The sequence below is a fragment of the Pinus tabuliformis genome, chromosome J (assembly GCF_031772625.1).
Source record: "Pinus tabuliformis cultivar Carrire ecotype Pingquan chromosome J, CPIR1, whole genome shotgun sequence".
Classification (NCBI taxonomy): Eukaryota; Viridiplantae; Streptophyta; class Pinopsida; order Pinales; family Pinaceae; genus Pinus; species Pinus tabuliformis.
The window spans coordinates 1,196,972,272-1,196,988,229 of record NC_142295.1 but is presented as its reverse complement, the minus strand read 5'-3'; the positions used below and the strand labels follow the sequence as shown (position 1 = coordinate 1,196,988,229).

The 15,958-nt window shown below is 32.1% G+C and overlaps 1 protein-coding gene across 1 annotated transcript; it reads left to right on the top strand.

Moving 5' to 3' along the window:
- Positions 1 to 7,872: 7,872 nt before the first annotated feature.
- Positions 7,873 to 9,216, top strand: LOC149231405 (carbon catabolite repressor protein 4 homolog 1-like). Its single transcript, XM_089381624.1, has one exon. It carries the CDS (start codon positions 7,873 to 7,875, stop codon positions 9,214 to 9,216), a length of 1,344 nt encoding a protein of 447 aa, XP_089237750.1.
- Positions 9,217 to 15,958: the final 6,742 nt, after the last annotated feature.

Sequence of the window (15,958 nt, the reverse complement as noted above, 5' to 3'; positions counted from 1 at the left end):
GGAAATATGCAACTGAAGAGTTATGGCCAAAGCCACCGATACCAATAGAAAACTGAGGAAGCGAAATGTTCCTAGCTATTGGTTCTTAGTGGCTGTAAAATTGTGGAGTAATTTCTGTTTTTAAATCGCTGAGATGAGATAGAATCAATCATCGATTAATTTTGATTTTTAATTGATGTGATTATTTAAAATCATGTTATTCTCTCAGTGTGATTATTCTCTTTGATTTAGAAATTTGATTATTGTAAACATGTTATCCTAACATTATGATTCATTAAAAAATATATTCTATATATATTAATTTTTTCAATAGTTTTGATAATTGCAATTTAAAAAAAATAAGCTGATTTGGATGTATTTTAGTATTTTTTTTTACTTTTATCATTTCAATCATTTTTATGTTTTTTAAATTACAATCATTTTCATGTTTTTTAAATTACAATTAATGAAACTTCAAGAAAAATAAAAGTGTATTTATTTTATTAACAATATAAATAAATAAGTTTAAACTATATAATTCTTTTCATGTTTTTAAATTATAATTAATTAAATCTTAAAAAATGTATATATTTTATTAACCATATAAATAAGTTTAAATTATATAATTGAAAATGTATGAGAATAACTCAATTTTATAAAAAAATGATTTTGTTTGTTTTTTGTTTTTACCTTATCATCCTCTCATCTTTATTCAAGTACCAATTTCAAATCCCCTGATCTATAAACCCAACACCTCTATCTCTAGAGTATAGACAAGGCCTTCAAAGAAATATATGTTAATGGTTCAATAAAATGTTTAAAGCTAGAAATTTATTCATAGATTTTCATTAACATAAAGAGCACAATATTATGATGCACTCTTATGCCTGGTGTCTTATAAAATATAATCATCTAAAATCATTGTGTAGAGTAGGAGAACTTTACAGTATAAAATGGTATTTTTGCTAAAATAAAAGTAAAAAAAAATGAAAGCCCTAAATCTATAGATAGGTGAGAAATGCTAAAGCTCGGACTAAATGCACTTGTCTTTGTCTAGTTTGTCTTCTTGTGAATTGATAATGGAAAGAATTTGTAAAACAACTTATCCCCTTATCTCTCATAATATAGTTTCAAATTTTGAAATAATTTTGATAATCTCAAATTTTGGAATATTTGAATAATAAAAAAGCAAATCAATCGTATAACTTTATTTTTATAATATTTTTCTATTCATAATCCTATATAATTCCTAATTTATTTTTCCCCTTCGTACTCCTAACTCATAAAAGCAACATGCTCCTAAATTTTAAATGAAAACACTAAAACATTGCTCCTAAATTTTAAATGAAAACACTGAAACATTGCTTCAAATCACCTTAGGAATTTCTTTGTTGTGTTGTTGGTAAGTAGCTATATTAGCACTCCTCAGTGGTTTTGAGAGGCTTCCCTTTCCCTCCTCGATTTAAGTTATTAGAATCATTTATTGCGTGATTGTATCCTTTTTTTTTTATATTAATATGATTTCAATTTTTTCTTTTTTAACCATGTTTAAAACTTAACAAAGATTAATTTGATTTTAGATCATATTAAAAAATTATTTCTTAATGTGTTTGTAAGTAGTTGGATTAACTGAATTAAGTTCTAATTTAATAAGAAACAACTTATAAACATCTAAATCGTTAAAATTATTTTATAATGAATTTAGTAAAAAACAACTTAAACATCTAAATCATTACAATTATTTTATAATAACATTATTTTTTGATATTTTATCCCCAATCAATTACGCTTTAAAAAATTGAACTCCCATAACTTGAGAGAATCCCTTACCTGAGGAAATTTTGGATTAGTTTCCTCATTCAATACCTTAAGAAAACACTTATCTTTCCTATCCCTGATGTAATGTTCCCATAGAAGACCTGTTGAAGAAAATTGTTGGTCAAACAGGGGAGCCACGTTTCACTACATTAGTCAGAAATCGTGGAGGCAATTTTTAGGTGATGTTGGATTACATGTTCTACAGTGCCACGAAGTTGAAGGCAGTGTATTTACTAGAGATTATTGATGAGGAGGAGGTGAAGGACCGTGCACTTCGTTCGTTAATCATTCTTCCAATCACATCCCAATTGTAGCCATGTATCATTCTTCCAATCACATCCCAATTGTAGCCATGTTTAGTTACACCCCCGCATGAAAACCTGCAATGAAAGGAAATATGCATCTCAAGGTTTATGACCATAACTTTAGATAGAAAAATGAAGAACCTTGTTAAATGAATGAAAAGGAAATATGCATCTCAAGCGTTATGACCATAACTTTAGATAGAAAAATGAAGAACCTTATTAAATGAAATGTTCCTTGTTGTTGTTTGATAGTCACGGTAAAATTGTGTGGTAATTTATGTTAATTTTTTCTTTACTAAAAATTAGATAGACACAAAGAATTGTGCATTTTTTCTTTTTTATTTCTCCTATTATGTTGTTAGTTAAATGGATATTATCACTAGAACTAAATTATGTATGACTAAAATTAAATTGTATCTTTCTACAATTAAGTGAACTTTCTATAATCCTATATTTTTAAGACAATGATTCCTTTTTTTCTTAGAAAGTGTGCAATGACTCTCCCTAGGTAGCATTCCACTCCACTCATATGTAGGCATTTTAGTTTACCTTTGTGCATGTGATACAAAGTTATATATATATATATATATAATTGTGCTAAACCACAATGTTGATATCGTTATGATCTATAAGCATTGGACCAAGTGTGGTCATTGTCACGGTAGTTGTGTGGGATGTGAAGTCGGCTAGAGGGGAGATTTGGTTAGTGGAAAAATTAATTCTTGGTGGTTATGAGCATCTTATCTCCATTGTGTGCGTTCTCATTGTCATGGTAGTTGTGTGGGATTTGAAATTGGCTAGAGGAGAGATTTGGCGAGTAGAAGAATTAATTGTTGTTCGTTATGAGCATATTATCTCCATTGTGTGTGTGGTCATTGTCATTGTCGTGGTAGTTGTGTGGGATGTGAGAATGGCTAGAGGGGAGATTCGCTTAGTGGGAAAATTAATTCTTGCTGGTTTTGAGCATCTTATCTCCATCGTGTGCTTCGTGATAGACTTAGTTTCATAAACTACAAAAGTAAATATGTTGGAATGATTTCTTTCTCTAAATCTCCCTGAGAAGAAAGTGTATGTACCCATTCCTAAGTGCTTAATTGTAAATACAGGGCCTTTGTTTTTTAAGAAAATGTGAAAAGTGATGTGAAAAAAATATATGAATAAATAATATAAGGAAAAAAAGGCACATATATATAAATATACCTAGAAATAATTGAATGTTGTAAATAAATATTAATATATACATCTGTGAAACAATAAACAAAGTAGAATATTGTAAGACTCTTAGATGAGTTATAGCCAAATATTGGGAACCACCTAAATTTGAAAAAAAAAACATTACCCCTATTTACCATTACAGGGTTGTCAAGATAATTTCAGTATTGACAAAATGTTGTCTTTCTTGTTATAAGGTAATGTTTCATGATAATAACAAAAGTAAGAAATTCTAATTGCACTCCAGGGGCTTGTAAATTGAATTAAATCTCAGCATTGAAAAAGTTGTTTTCCTGAAATTATTAATAGAAGATTGAAGTACAAAATACCAGGGAAGTTATAAATGATGTAGGCTTGACAGTTTCTTATGGAATGGTGCACTCAGGCCATGACCTTTAACGACATATAGGTTAGGTGTGTAATATACAAACCATTTACTTTCATTAAAAAAGAAACTATATGGTTTGTTTTCAAGGAAATATGTAACAAGCCTGGTGAAAATTCCATGTAAAAATATAGAAATATCACAGGTAATGGGACATGTTTCTAAGTTGTAAAATATATTAAAGAGGAAAAAAAGTATTTTGGCGCATTTATTTATGAAGCTAATGGAAATTAGGAGAAAAAGGATGTGAAAGGTCACAAGTTGTATGTGAGGGGAAAATGAAGGAAAATAATGGAAATTAAGACAAAGGAGGTGAAAGGTCACACGTTGCATGTTAGGAGGAAAATAATGGAAAATAGGAGAAAAATAGCTGAAACCTCAATTGCATGTGAGGAAGAAAATCAATAAAATAATTGAAATTAGGGAAAATATGAGAGGAAAAAACACAGGTTGCTTGAGAGGACAAAATGAACTAAAAATAATGGAAAATGAAGAAAATAGACCTCATACATAAAAAGCTTCTAAGGATCAGTTAGAAAGTATCTAAGCTAACTAATCAGATATGAAGAAACTTACCCCAAAGGTAAGGGAATATTCTGACTAACATTCGGATAATAAAACATGTTAAAAACAATAATTGTTTTCATGAAAATTATGGAAGAGAGACAACAACCCTTTCAATTAAGTGCACGACCATAACCATCTGTTTACATTATCCTTAGTTTGTGAGCTGGTAGATTAAATTTGAAAATTTTGTAATCCTATTTCATACTCTTAGTAACTTACCATATTCTTGTACTAGCACTCTTTATGGTGAGAAAATGAATTTGGGGATTCAAATTGTAGCAAGTAAGTGCTAAAATCATTATGCTAAAATCCTCTCATATAGTATATTAAACAGAAAATTCCCCATAGATGCAAAGCCCAAAATGGATGATTAAATAACTAGAGTATAATCACAATACAAGATTATGCAAATCCTTTCTTATTGTCTTCTTGAATGGAAATGGATATTTATATATATAAATGGATTTCCTATTTTTTCTAATTTTCATTGAATGGAATGAATAATACCACTATAATTACAATATTGTAAATTCATATCTTTATGAATTCTATCTTGATTGGCTTGCTTAGTTAAGGGTCCTATAGTTTTAGTTGTCAGTTATGAAAGTTTTTTTTTTTACCTTTCATTCAATTTTTAGATGGTTGAGGAAAGAGTTAGCACAAATTTTTGCACTACCAATTGGTACTATAATTTGTATTTCATATCACTATTAAAATTGATGATTACAAAAATATTAAACATAACAAATTTCAAGGTTGAAGTGGAATTTTTAAATTTCCATTAAAAATTATTTCAAAGAAGTTTCAGCAGCAATAATAAACATGCTGTTACCATAAATTAAAATTACAAAAATTTATGTTTTATTCTTTATTATTATTACTTTTTTTTTACCATAAATTAAAATTACAAAAAATTACGATTTATTCTTTATTACTATTACATTTTTGTACATTAGACTTTGGAAGTGAACTTTGATGTAGGTGGCATATCTCTTTCATCCTAAGCTAAAACAATACCTCTCTCTTCTAAATCCAAAGACAATAACGAGACCTCTCTCTCCTCAGTGCAAAGACAATAATTAGATAGAAAAATGTTGTTGTTTGAGAATTAGATGCTTAAATGTAAATAAAATAATTCCTCATTTATTATGACATATTAGGTGCATTTAACAGAGAATGACATATGCTTATCAAATTGGAAAACCCAAAAATTGTCAATAACCTTAAGTATAAATTGAGCATGATTTTTGACTAAAATTACTTATGACACCTACTAGATTAGAAAGCGTTATTGTTAAAATTCACCTTTTAAGAATCTAATAATAAATTTTGAATGAAGTACACATACTTTGAAGCCAAGGGTTGCCTATTATATAGGGGTTGAAATATATAATTGTGACTACTACAATTAAATAAAGTGAGGAATTCGGTAAAACCCTTATTATCTCCGGATATTACTTTATTAATCCAAAAAATAGTAATATAATTTGTTTTAAAGCCAATTTCCTTGACTACTTCTGGAATTCAAGCAATTGTGTCAAATCAAGTAATAGCTGGATCAAATGCAAAAGTCCAACATGGTTATCATTAAGAAATTATTCCACCCCCCTTAACTCAATAAATGCACTAGACATTGAATCAATTTGAAGTTTTAAAAACCTAACTACATCAAGAAAAGTTAAACGATTTTCAATTGTTAATTCTGTTTTCATTAGAAATACAAAATCACCTCCATTACATCAAATGTCCAACATGGTTATCACTAAGAAATTATTCCACCGCACCTAACTCACTAAATGGATGAGACATTGAATCAGTTTGAAGTTTTCAAAACCTAAATACATCAAGAAAAGTTAAACCGTTTTCAATTGTTAATTCCGTTTCATTAGAAATACAAAATCACCTCCATTACATCGAGCAACTGTAAAAATCCAACATGGTTATCACAAAGAAACTATTCCATGACACTTAATTCAATAAATGCACTAGACATTGAATCAATGTGAAGTTTTCAAAACCTAAATACATCTAGAAAAGTTAAACCATTTTCAATTGTTAATTATGTTTTCATTATATATACAAAACCACCTCCATTACCACCTGGATTAAGTAATTTAATGGCAATTTTATTCCAAAAATATCATAGTTTCCAAAGAACCAACCTAAATTTTTTTGGGAATCTTTTACGTGGCGCATTTATCTTTTACCTCACATATCCAGTTCAAAAATTTAATGTTCAGAGGTTTGGGTAATGAATATGAATGTAGTCAACATTCCATCCATAGTGAAAGAAATATTACTTTTTTCTACAACAACAAAAAAATAGTATTATCTTTTGTTCCATCATCAACAAATATTGCATGATGCTTCCATTTTATGGTTTTATGACCAACAAGTCAAACTTACCATAAAGAAATATTATGTTTTTCTACAACAAAAAAAGGAGTATTATTTTTTGTTCCATCATCAACAAATATTGCATGATGCTTCCATTTTCTAGTTTTATGACCAACAAGTCAAACTTAAGATAGGAGGCATAAAGTCCATGAACTGAGATTAACTGAGATTTAGTTTACTTTCGAAAATATATTTACCATTTGTATTTTCAAGAAGCAACAATCATTTTATATATTGAAGAATAATCAATGGACAACAATCATTCATATATTGAAGAATAATCAATGGACGAGGGTGTTTAGTGTTTTGAAAGAAAGATTTTCTTATACCTTGATGATTTTAGCTTTGAACTTTTGAATATAAATTGCATTAATTATTTTTAATGAGATTCAGTCTATTGTTATTTTTGATAATATCACGGCCCCTTAGTGTTAGAATAAGAATGTTAATTGTCTTTGCTGTATTGACTTCAATCATTGGCTTCATGTCTGTACAAACACAAACTTAAGAGGGTCAAAGCTATCTGTGCAACATGTAATGTATTGTCCTTTGGTGGATCTCATTCACCTCAAGGGAAACTATGTTGTACAATGACCTCACTTTATATAAAAAATACAAAAAATACTTAGAAAATTTAGAAAAAAAAAGAAGTAAACATACTCTAATTTTGTAGAAAAGTAAATGGGAAACAGTAAACCTACCTTATTTACAGAAAATAATAGAAAGTAGAGGTACTTTATTCGAAGAAAAAAAAGTAAAGAATAACAAATAACCCTATTCTAATTGTAGGAGAGGAAAAGAAACAAGTAAAGCTAGTTTAATTGCATGAACGTAGACAAAATCATTTGTTTATTCCAGTTGCCAAAATACGAGTAAGATTGCCAACTTCGTTTCAAAAATATGTTTTTTTTTTTTTAATATTTCAGTCTTTCCGAAATTATCCAAATGCCGACGTTTTAACCGAGCTCGAAGTTCAATAGTTTTTTTGGTTTAACATACAACATATTTAAGCTATATATACAAAAAGCTTATGGAGCACTAATCCATCTCTTCTGTTCATTGAGGAGCGGGTAAAATCACGGATCCATATCTTCCGTTTATACAGCAGAGCATCGATCTTAACCCAAAAAAGAAAATTTGACTGGTACGGCTTATTAAAAAGTTGAGAAGCTCGTTTGAAAGGGGTAACAACGCTAAAGCTGGTAGAACATGGGAGGAGAAGTTGTTGTTATCGAAGGGGAATTACAGTTACTGGCAAAAATGAAATTGAAAAGGGTTTCCATAGAACCTATTGTTGATATAACGCTGAGTGTAAAAGATGTGGTAGACGGTCATTTCAGGGATGACGATGAGGATTTAAGGAGGCAGAGATGGTATTGCGTCCATAGTGTTGGTGAATGCATTTCTCCAAACAACACTCATATGTTGTTGTCTGCCTCCGAGTCTTATAAACCCAACACGCAGGACGTAGGCAAGGTATTACTTCTAGAAGTTGAAGGAAAGGGGTTTTTCGTTACTGAGCCAGTTATTCCATTTCCCCACCCCGTTCCTAGGCGAATGATTCAACTTTACAACGACAGGTATGATAGAAGTTTGAGGGGTCCATCATTCAGAGTTGTGACATACAACATTCTGGCGGACGTGTATGCTACTTCAGAGCAGTTCCCCAACTGTCCTCCATTCGCGCTCAGATGGGAAAATCGCAGACAAAACTTGTTGAAGGAAATATTAGAGTGCGACCCTGACATCATTTGCCTCCAGGAGGTACAACAGAACCATTTTTCTGATTTTTTCCATCCAGAATTGGCCAAATTAGGATATGAAGGGATGTTTAAGCGAAAGCAGAGAGAAGGCAACATTCCGACTGTTGATGGTTGTGCAACGTTTTATAAACTGAATCAATTTGACTTGATAACTTTGTGTTCGATTAATTTGAGATATGAAGACAACATTGCCCTGCATGTCATCCTTTCCATAAAAGAAACTAGTGAACGTCTGTGCATAACCAATACCCACATCCATGCAAATAATAAAAACAGCGATGTAAAGCTATGGCAGGTCTACTGCTTGCTCAAAGATTTGGAGAAGTTTGTCCACGATATTCCTGTTGTACTATGTGGGGACTTCAATTCTTTGTCCGGAAGCGCTCCCCACTCACTTCTTACCAAAGGCTATGTGGATCCCTTACATGAAGAAATTTCGGATTATGATCCATCCATTAAACTCATGTTTCGTCATAGAATACCTTTAGCAAGTGCTTATTTTAAGTATTCCCGATGCAATCTTCCCCTACAAGACGCGTTGAAGAAAATGGATGGTAAAACGGGGGAGCCGCGTTTCACTACCTTCATTGAGAATAGCCGAGGGAAATTTCAGGGAACGTTAGATTACATTTTCTACCATGCCACGAAGTTGAAGTTGGTGTCGTTACTGGAGTTAATTGACGAGGAGGACGTGAAGTACCGTGCACTTCCTTCGGTTAATCATTCTTCCAATCATATCCCAATTGCAGCCGAGTTTAGTTATATCTCCACATCGAAACCAGCAGCATAAGGAAATATGCAACTGAAGAGTTATGGCCAAAGCCACCGATACCAATAGAAAACTGAGGAAGCGAAATGTTCCTAGCTATTGGTTCTTAGTGGCTGTAAAATTGTGGAGTAATTTCTGTTTTTAAATCGCTGAGATGAGATAGAATCAATCATCGATTAATTTTGATTTTTAATTGATGTGATTATTTAAAATCATGTTATTCTCTCAGTGTGATTATTCTCTTTGATTTAGAAATTTGATTATTGTAAACATGTTATCCTAACTCAATTTTATAAAAAAATGATTTTTTTTGTTTTTTGTTTTTACCTTATCATCCTCTCATCTTTATTCAAGTACCAATTTCAAATCCCCTGATCTATAAACCCAACACCTCTATCTCTAGAGTATAGACAAGGCCTTCAAAGAAATATATGTTAATGGTTCAATAAAATGTTTAAAGCTAGAAATTTATTCATAGATTTTCATTAACATAAAGAGCACAATATTATGATGCACTCTTATGCCTGGTGTCTTATAAAATATAATCATCTAAAATCATTGTGTAGAGTAGGAGAACTTTACAGTATAAAATGGTATTTTTGCTAAAATAAAAGTAAAAAAAAATGAAAGCCCTAAATCTATAGATAGGTGAGAAATGCTAAAGCTCGGACTAAATGCACTTGTCTTTGTCTAGTTTGTCTTCTTGTGAATTGATAATGGAAAGAATTTGTAAAACAACTTATCCCGTTATCTCTCATAATATAGTTTCAAATTTTGAAATAATTTTGATAATCTCAAATTTTGGAATATTTGAATAATAAAAAAGCAAATCAATTGTATAACTTTATTTTTATAATATTTTTCTATTCATAATCCTATATAATTCCTAATTTATTTTTCCCCTTCGTACTCCTAACTCATAAAAGCAACATGCTCCTAAATTTTAAATGAAAACACTAAAACATTGCTCCTAAATTTTAAATGAAAACACTGAAACATTGCTTCAAATCACCTTAGGAATTTCTTTGTTGTGTTGTTGGTAAGTAGCTATATTAGCACTCCTCAGTGGTTTTGAGAGGCTTCCCTTTCCCTCCTCGATTTAAGTTATTAGAATCATTTGTTGCGTGATTGTATCCTTTTTTGTTTATATTAATATGATTTCAATTTTTTCTTTTTTAACCATGTTTAAAACTTAACAAAGATTAATTTGATTTTAGATCATATTAAAAAATTATTTCTTAATGTGTTTGTAAGTAGTTGGATTAACTGAATTAAGTTCTAATTTAATAAGAAACAACTTATAAACATCTAAATCGTTAAAATTATTTTATAATGAATTTAGTAAAAAACAACTTAAACATCTAAATCATTACAATTATTTTATAATAACATTATTTTTTGATATTTTATCCCCAATCAATTACGCTTTAAAAAATTGAACTCCCATAACTTGAGAGAATCCCTTACCCGAGGAAATTTTGGATTAGTTTCCTCATTCAATACCTTAAGAAAACACTTATCTTTCCTATCCCTGATGTAATGTTCCCATAGAAGACCTGTTGAAGAAAATTGTTGGTCAAACAGGGGAGCCACGTTTCACTACATTAGTCAGAAATCGTGGAGGCAATTTTTAGGTGATGTTGGATTACATGTTCTACAGTGCCACGAAGTTGAAGGCAGTGTATTTACTAGAGATTATTGATGAGGAGGAGGTGAAGGACCGTGCACTTCGTTCGTTAATCATTCTTCCAATCACATCCCAATTGTAGCCATGTATCATTCTTCCAATCACATCCCAATTGTAGCCATGTTTAGTTACACCCCCGCATGAAAACCTGCAATGAAAGGAAATATGCATCTCAAGGTTTATGACCATAACTTTAGATAGAAAAATGAAGAACCTTGTTAAATGAATGAAAAGGAAATATGCATCTCAAGCGTTATGACCATAACTTTAGATAGAAAAATGAAGAACCTTATTAAATGAAATGTTCCTTGTTGTTGTTTGATAGTCACGGTAAAATTGTGTGGTAATTTATGTTAATTTTTTCTTTACTAAAAATTAGATAGACACAAAGAATTGTGCATTTTTTCTTTTTTATTTCTCCTATTATGTTGTTAGTTAAATGGATATTATCACTAGAACTAAATTATGTATGACTAAAATTAAATTGTATCTTTCTACAATTAAGTGAACTTTCTATAATCCTATATTTTTAAGACAATGATTCCTTTTTTTCTTAGAAAGTGTGCAATGACTCTCCCTAGGTAGCATTCCACTCCACTCATATGTAGGCATTTTAGTTTACCTTTGTGCATGTGATACAAAGTTATATATATATATATATATAATTGTGCTAAACCACAATGTTGATATCGTTATGATCTATAAGCATTGGACCAAGTGTGGTCATTGTCACGGTAGTTGTGTGGGATGTGAAGTCGGCTAGAGGGGAGATTTGGTTAGTGGAAAAATTAATTCTTGGTGGTTATGAGCATCTTATCTCCATTGTGTGCGTTCTCATTGTCATGGTAGTTGTGTGGGATTTGAAATTGGCTAGAGGAGAGATTTGGCGAGTAGAAGAATTAATTGTTGTTCGTTATGAGCATATTATCTCCATTGTGTGTGTGGTCATTGTCATTGTCGTGGTAGTTGTGTGGGATGTGAGAATGGCTAGAGGGGAGATTCGCTTAGTGGGAAAATTAATTCTTGCTGGTTTTGAGCATCTTATCTCCATCGTGTGCTTCGTGATAGACTTAGTTTCATAAACTACAAAAGTAAATATGTTGGAATGATTTCTTTCTCTAAATCTCCCTGAGAAGAAAGTGTATGTACCCATTCCTAAGTGCTTAATTGTAAATACAGGGCCTTTGTTTTTTAAGAAAATGTGAAAAGTGATGTGAAAAAAATATATGAATAAATAATATAAGGAAAAAAAGGCACATATATATAAATATACCTAGAAATAATTGAATGTTGTAAATAAATATTAATATATACATCTGTGAAACAATAAACAAAGTAGAATATTGTAAGACTCTTAGATGAGTTATAGCCAAATATTGGGAACCACCTAAATTTGAAAAAAAAAACATTACCCCTATTTACCATTACAGGGTTTCAAGATACCTTTCATATTGACAAAATGTTCTCTTTCTTGTATATAAGGTAATGTTTCATGATAATAACAAAAGTAAGAAATTCTAATCAGCCACTCCAGGGGCTTGATAAATTGAATTAAATCTCAGCATTGAAAAATTGTTGTTTTCCTGAAATTATATAATAGAAGATACAAGTACAAAATACCAGGGAAGTTATAAATGATGTAGGCTTGACAGTTTCTTATGGAATGGTGCACTCAGGCCATGACCTTTAACGACATATAGGTTAGGTGTGTAATATACAAAACCATTTACTTTCATTAAAAAAGAAACTATACGGTTTGTTTTCAAGGAAATATGTAACAACCCTGGTGAAAATTCCATGTAAAAATATAGAAATATCACAGGTAATGGGACATGCATTCTAAGTTGTAAAAATATATTAAAGAGGAAAAAAAGTATTTTGGCGCATTTATTTATGAAGCTAATGGAAATTAGGAGAAAAAGGAGGTGAAAGGTCACAAGTTGTATGTGAGGAGGAAAATGAAGGAAAATAATGGAAATTAGGAGACAAAGGAGGTGAAAGGTCACACGTTGCATGTGAGGAGGAAAATAATGGAAAATAGGAGAAAAAGTAGCTGAAAGGTCACAGGTTGCATGTGAGGAGGAAAATGAAGGAAAATAATGGAAATTAGGAGAAAAATGAGATGAAAGGTCACAGGTTGCATGAGAGGAGGAAAATGAACAAAAATAATGGAAAATGAAGAAAATAGAGGCCTCATACATAAAAAGGCTTCTAAGGATCAGTTAGAAAGTATCGCCAAGCTAACTAATCAGGATGTATGTCCCAAAAAAAGTAGCTAAAGGTAAGGCACCAAAGATGCTGACTAGCATTCGGTCACGGAGAACATGTCAAAAACACCCCCTCTTCTCCTGGGAACGGTGGACGAGAGAGACAACCAACCCTTTCAATTCAGTGCCCGACCAGAACCATCTGTTTAGGCTATCCTTAGTGTGTCTGCTGGTTAGATTGCTTTGGCAGTTTTGGATCTATCTCATACTCTTGGAAACTTAGAGTTTTCTTGGAGCACTCTTGGAGGGTGTGGCGTACTTGGATTCTTGGAGCAAGAAGGAAAAGGAAGAGTGGGAAAGTGCAATAAGGCATCGACATCAGATTTTCTTGGACGTACCAAGTTTCATGTATGATTTCTTCACTAGTTTTGGGCATGCATGGCTTATGCATGTGGTTTCTTGATTGTGATCTGTGACTGGCATGGAGGATTTCCTGGATCGAAAGTGGATTTCCTAGCCTTGCAATTTTCTGGATGGTGATTGTCGATATACTTTCGTTGTTTTGATTCTTTTGGTTCTCATGTTTCCTTGGCTTGGGTTGAGTTATTAGTCCTATAAGCCTTGGTTGAACAAACGATGTGGAAGCCCTGTAACAGCTTCGGTTGAGTTACTAGTCCTAGAGGCCCTGGTTGGAAAAATGCTGTGGAAGCCCTTGGTGGCTTGAGTTAATAGTCCTAGAATTCTTGGTTGGACAAACACTTTGGAAGCCCTGTATAAGTTGTGGGTTGAGTTACTAGTTTTGGAAGACTTGGTTGGACAAATGCTCTCGAAGCCCTGGAAGGCTTGGATGGAGACCAATCTGATGATGGTTTTTCTTGGTGATGTCTTGTTAGGGTCCTATAATTTTTATAGGATCATTTGATTATAGCTGATCAATATTATGTTTGAAATGTTGTAAATAATATTCCATGTTGTAAATTATTTCCAAAAAAATGTCAAAACCTTAAGAAAAATAAAGAAATATGCTTGCAAGTCAAAATGCATCATTAGAGCATAATTAAGCATGATTAGATTAAATTAATCACATCATTTAAATGTGATTAAATACATTTTAATAAGGCATTAGTACTATAGCATTTGTTTTAGTGTAGAGTTGAAAACGACAAATGGAGATTTGCTGTATGTGGTTAAATAACTCACATATTCCTAGCTTCCAATCACATCACCTTTTTCATCAGATGGATCCATCGTATTTTCAGACCCCTCCTCCTGTTATGATTCTCTTTAACAGTGTGGGGGGTGGGGGGGAGGGGGTACGAAAACTAGTTTTCCCGCCACTACGTGTCTTCCCCTCATGATTTCGGACCCCCCGTTTAATACCACTAATAGCTTCGACGCCCATCCAAAAGCGGTTTCCACCGTTCCTGCCGTAACCCGCCTTCCCGCTAATGTCACCCACCACTTCCACTAAATCTCCATTCCCTTTCCGCCATGTATCCATTCTGCATATCACCTCCCACAAACACTTAACCTCGCTGTCACTCTCGCACCACTCACTGCGTGCCAGTTGGACTATTTTCCCCACTCACCTCCACGTCAATTCTCAACATCACCCTTGTGGACTCCAGTTCATCTCCACCAACCATGTGCCTCCACATCATCCCCCACCTCCATGTCACATGTTTGTTTCATGGTCAGTTAAATTATGTTTTCTCCTATGAAGCAGAATAATTTGAAACATGGTTTAGAAACCGCTGAGAATGAATTTTAAAAAATTAAAAGAGGTTTCTTATGATAAGATCCTCGTTTACCAAAACCTCTCTCATGTTTCTAAAATATGGTACAGTTTTGGAAATTCGGATGAATCTTTGCAAGCATATTTTCTTGGATTTTCCTGTTTTTAGCGAGTGTTTCCAAATGCAGTTTCTGAGCAGGTGGAAATGAATTTTAAAATACGAAAAGTGGTTTTTGCTTCCAACATCATCATTTACAAAAAGCTCTCTCACTTTTTAACATATCTTATGGTTTGGAATATACAAACGGATTACAGGATCCCATTGTTAAAAATTTCGGGAGAAAAAACCTCAAAGACAATTAGTAAATTGGATTCCACCTCGTCAAATAAGAGTTTTTATCAAATTCTAATTGCTCTTCTTTGTTACCAACAATCCACAAAGATGGTGCCAAGTAGATTCATTAGCTTTGAATGCCCTCTATTTCAATTCTCTTTGTGTAAATACAGTTTGAGATATTTGTAACAAATCTTGATTGAACTAACATATATGTGTTGACGCAGTTGGTAGGTACTTGAGTGTAGTAGGTGATAGTTGTAGAATTATGTTTAATGACAATGAGTTGACTATGGATTATGACATGATTGTTTGTAAAAGTTGATTTCAAATTCATAGTTATGATTGTCTTGATATTTGGAACATGTGTTTGACATGTGTGAGCAGTTGCAGGAAACATGGTTGGTATTAGCGTGATGAGGTAATAGTTTATGTGTTTATATAACTAACAGTTGGGTGATGTGACAGTTTATAGCAAGACTCAGTTGCAACAGGGTAAAGGTAAAAGAAAAGAATCGGGTAAGAATTCGTTTGGCTATGTTCGGAAACGCTAATTCCTAATGAACGAGTGCTTTACATATAGGAAGTCTTGTTAACCTTGATTTTGTTTGATGTTATGTGGATACCTGCTAGATTCGTGAACATGTAATTGATAGGTATATTAGCTAGTATCTAGTTACAAATGGATTTGTCAAGATAATTGGAGTCCCTTGAGAGATGGAATGGATGTGTTCAGTTGCAAGGTAACATGCTTGGCACAACAAGCTGAGGTATCTGGTGTATTTTTATGTTTCTGATTG

What these genes read in the sequence shown, in the direction of transcription:
- LOC149231405 (XM_089381624.1), top strand. Translation starts at nt 7,873, where the DNA reads ATGGGAGGAGAAGTTGTTGTTATCGAAGGGGAATTACAGTTACTGGCA.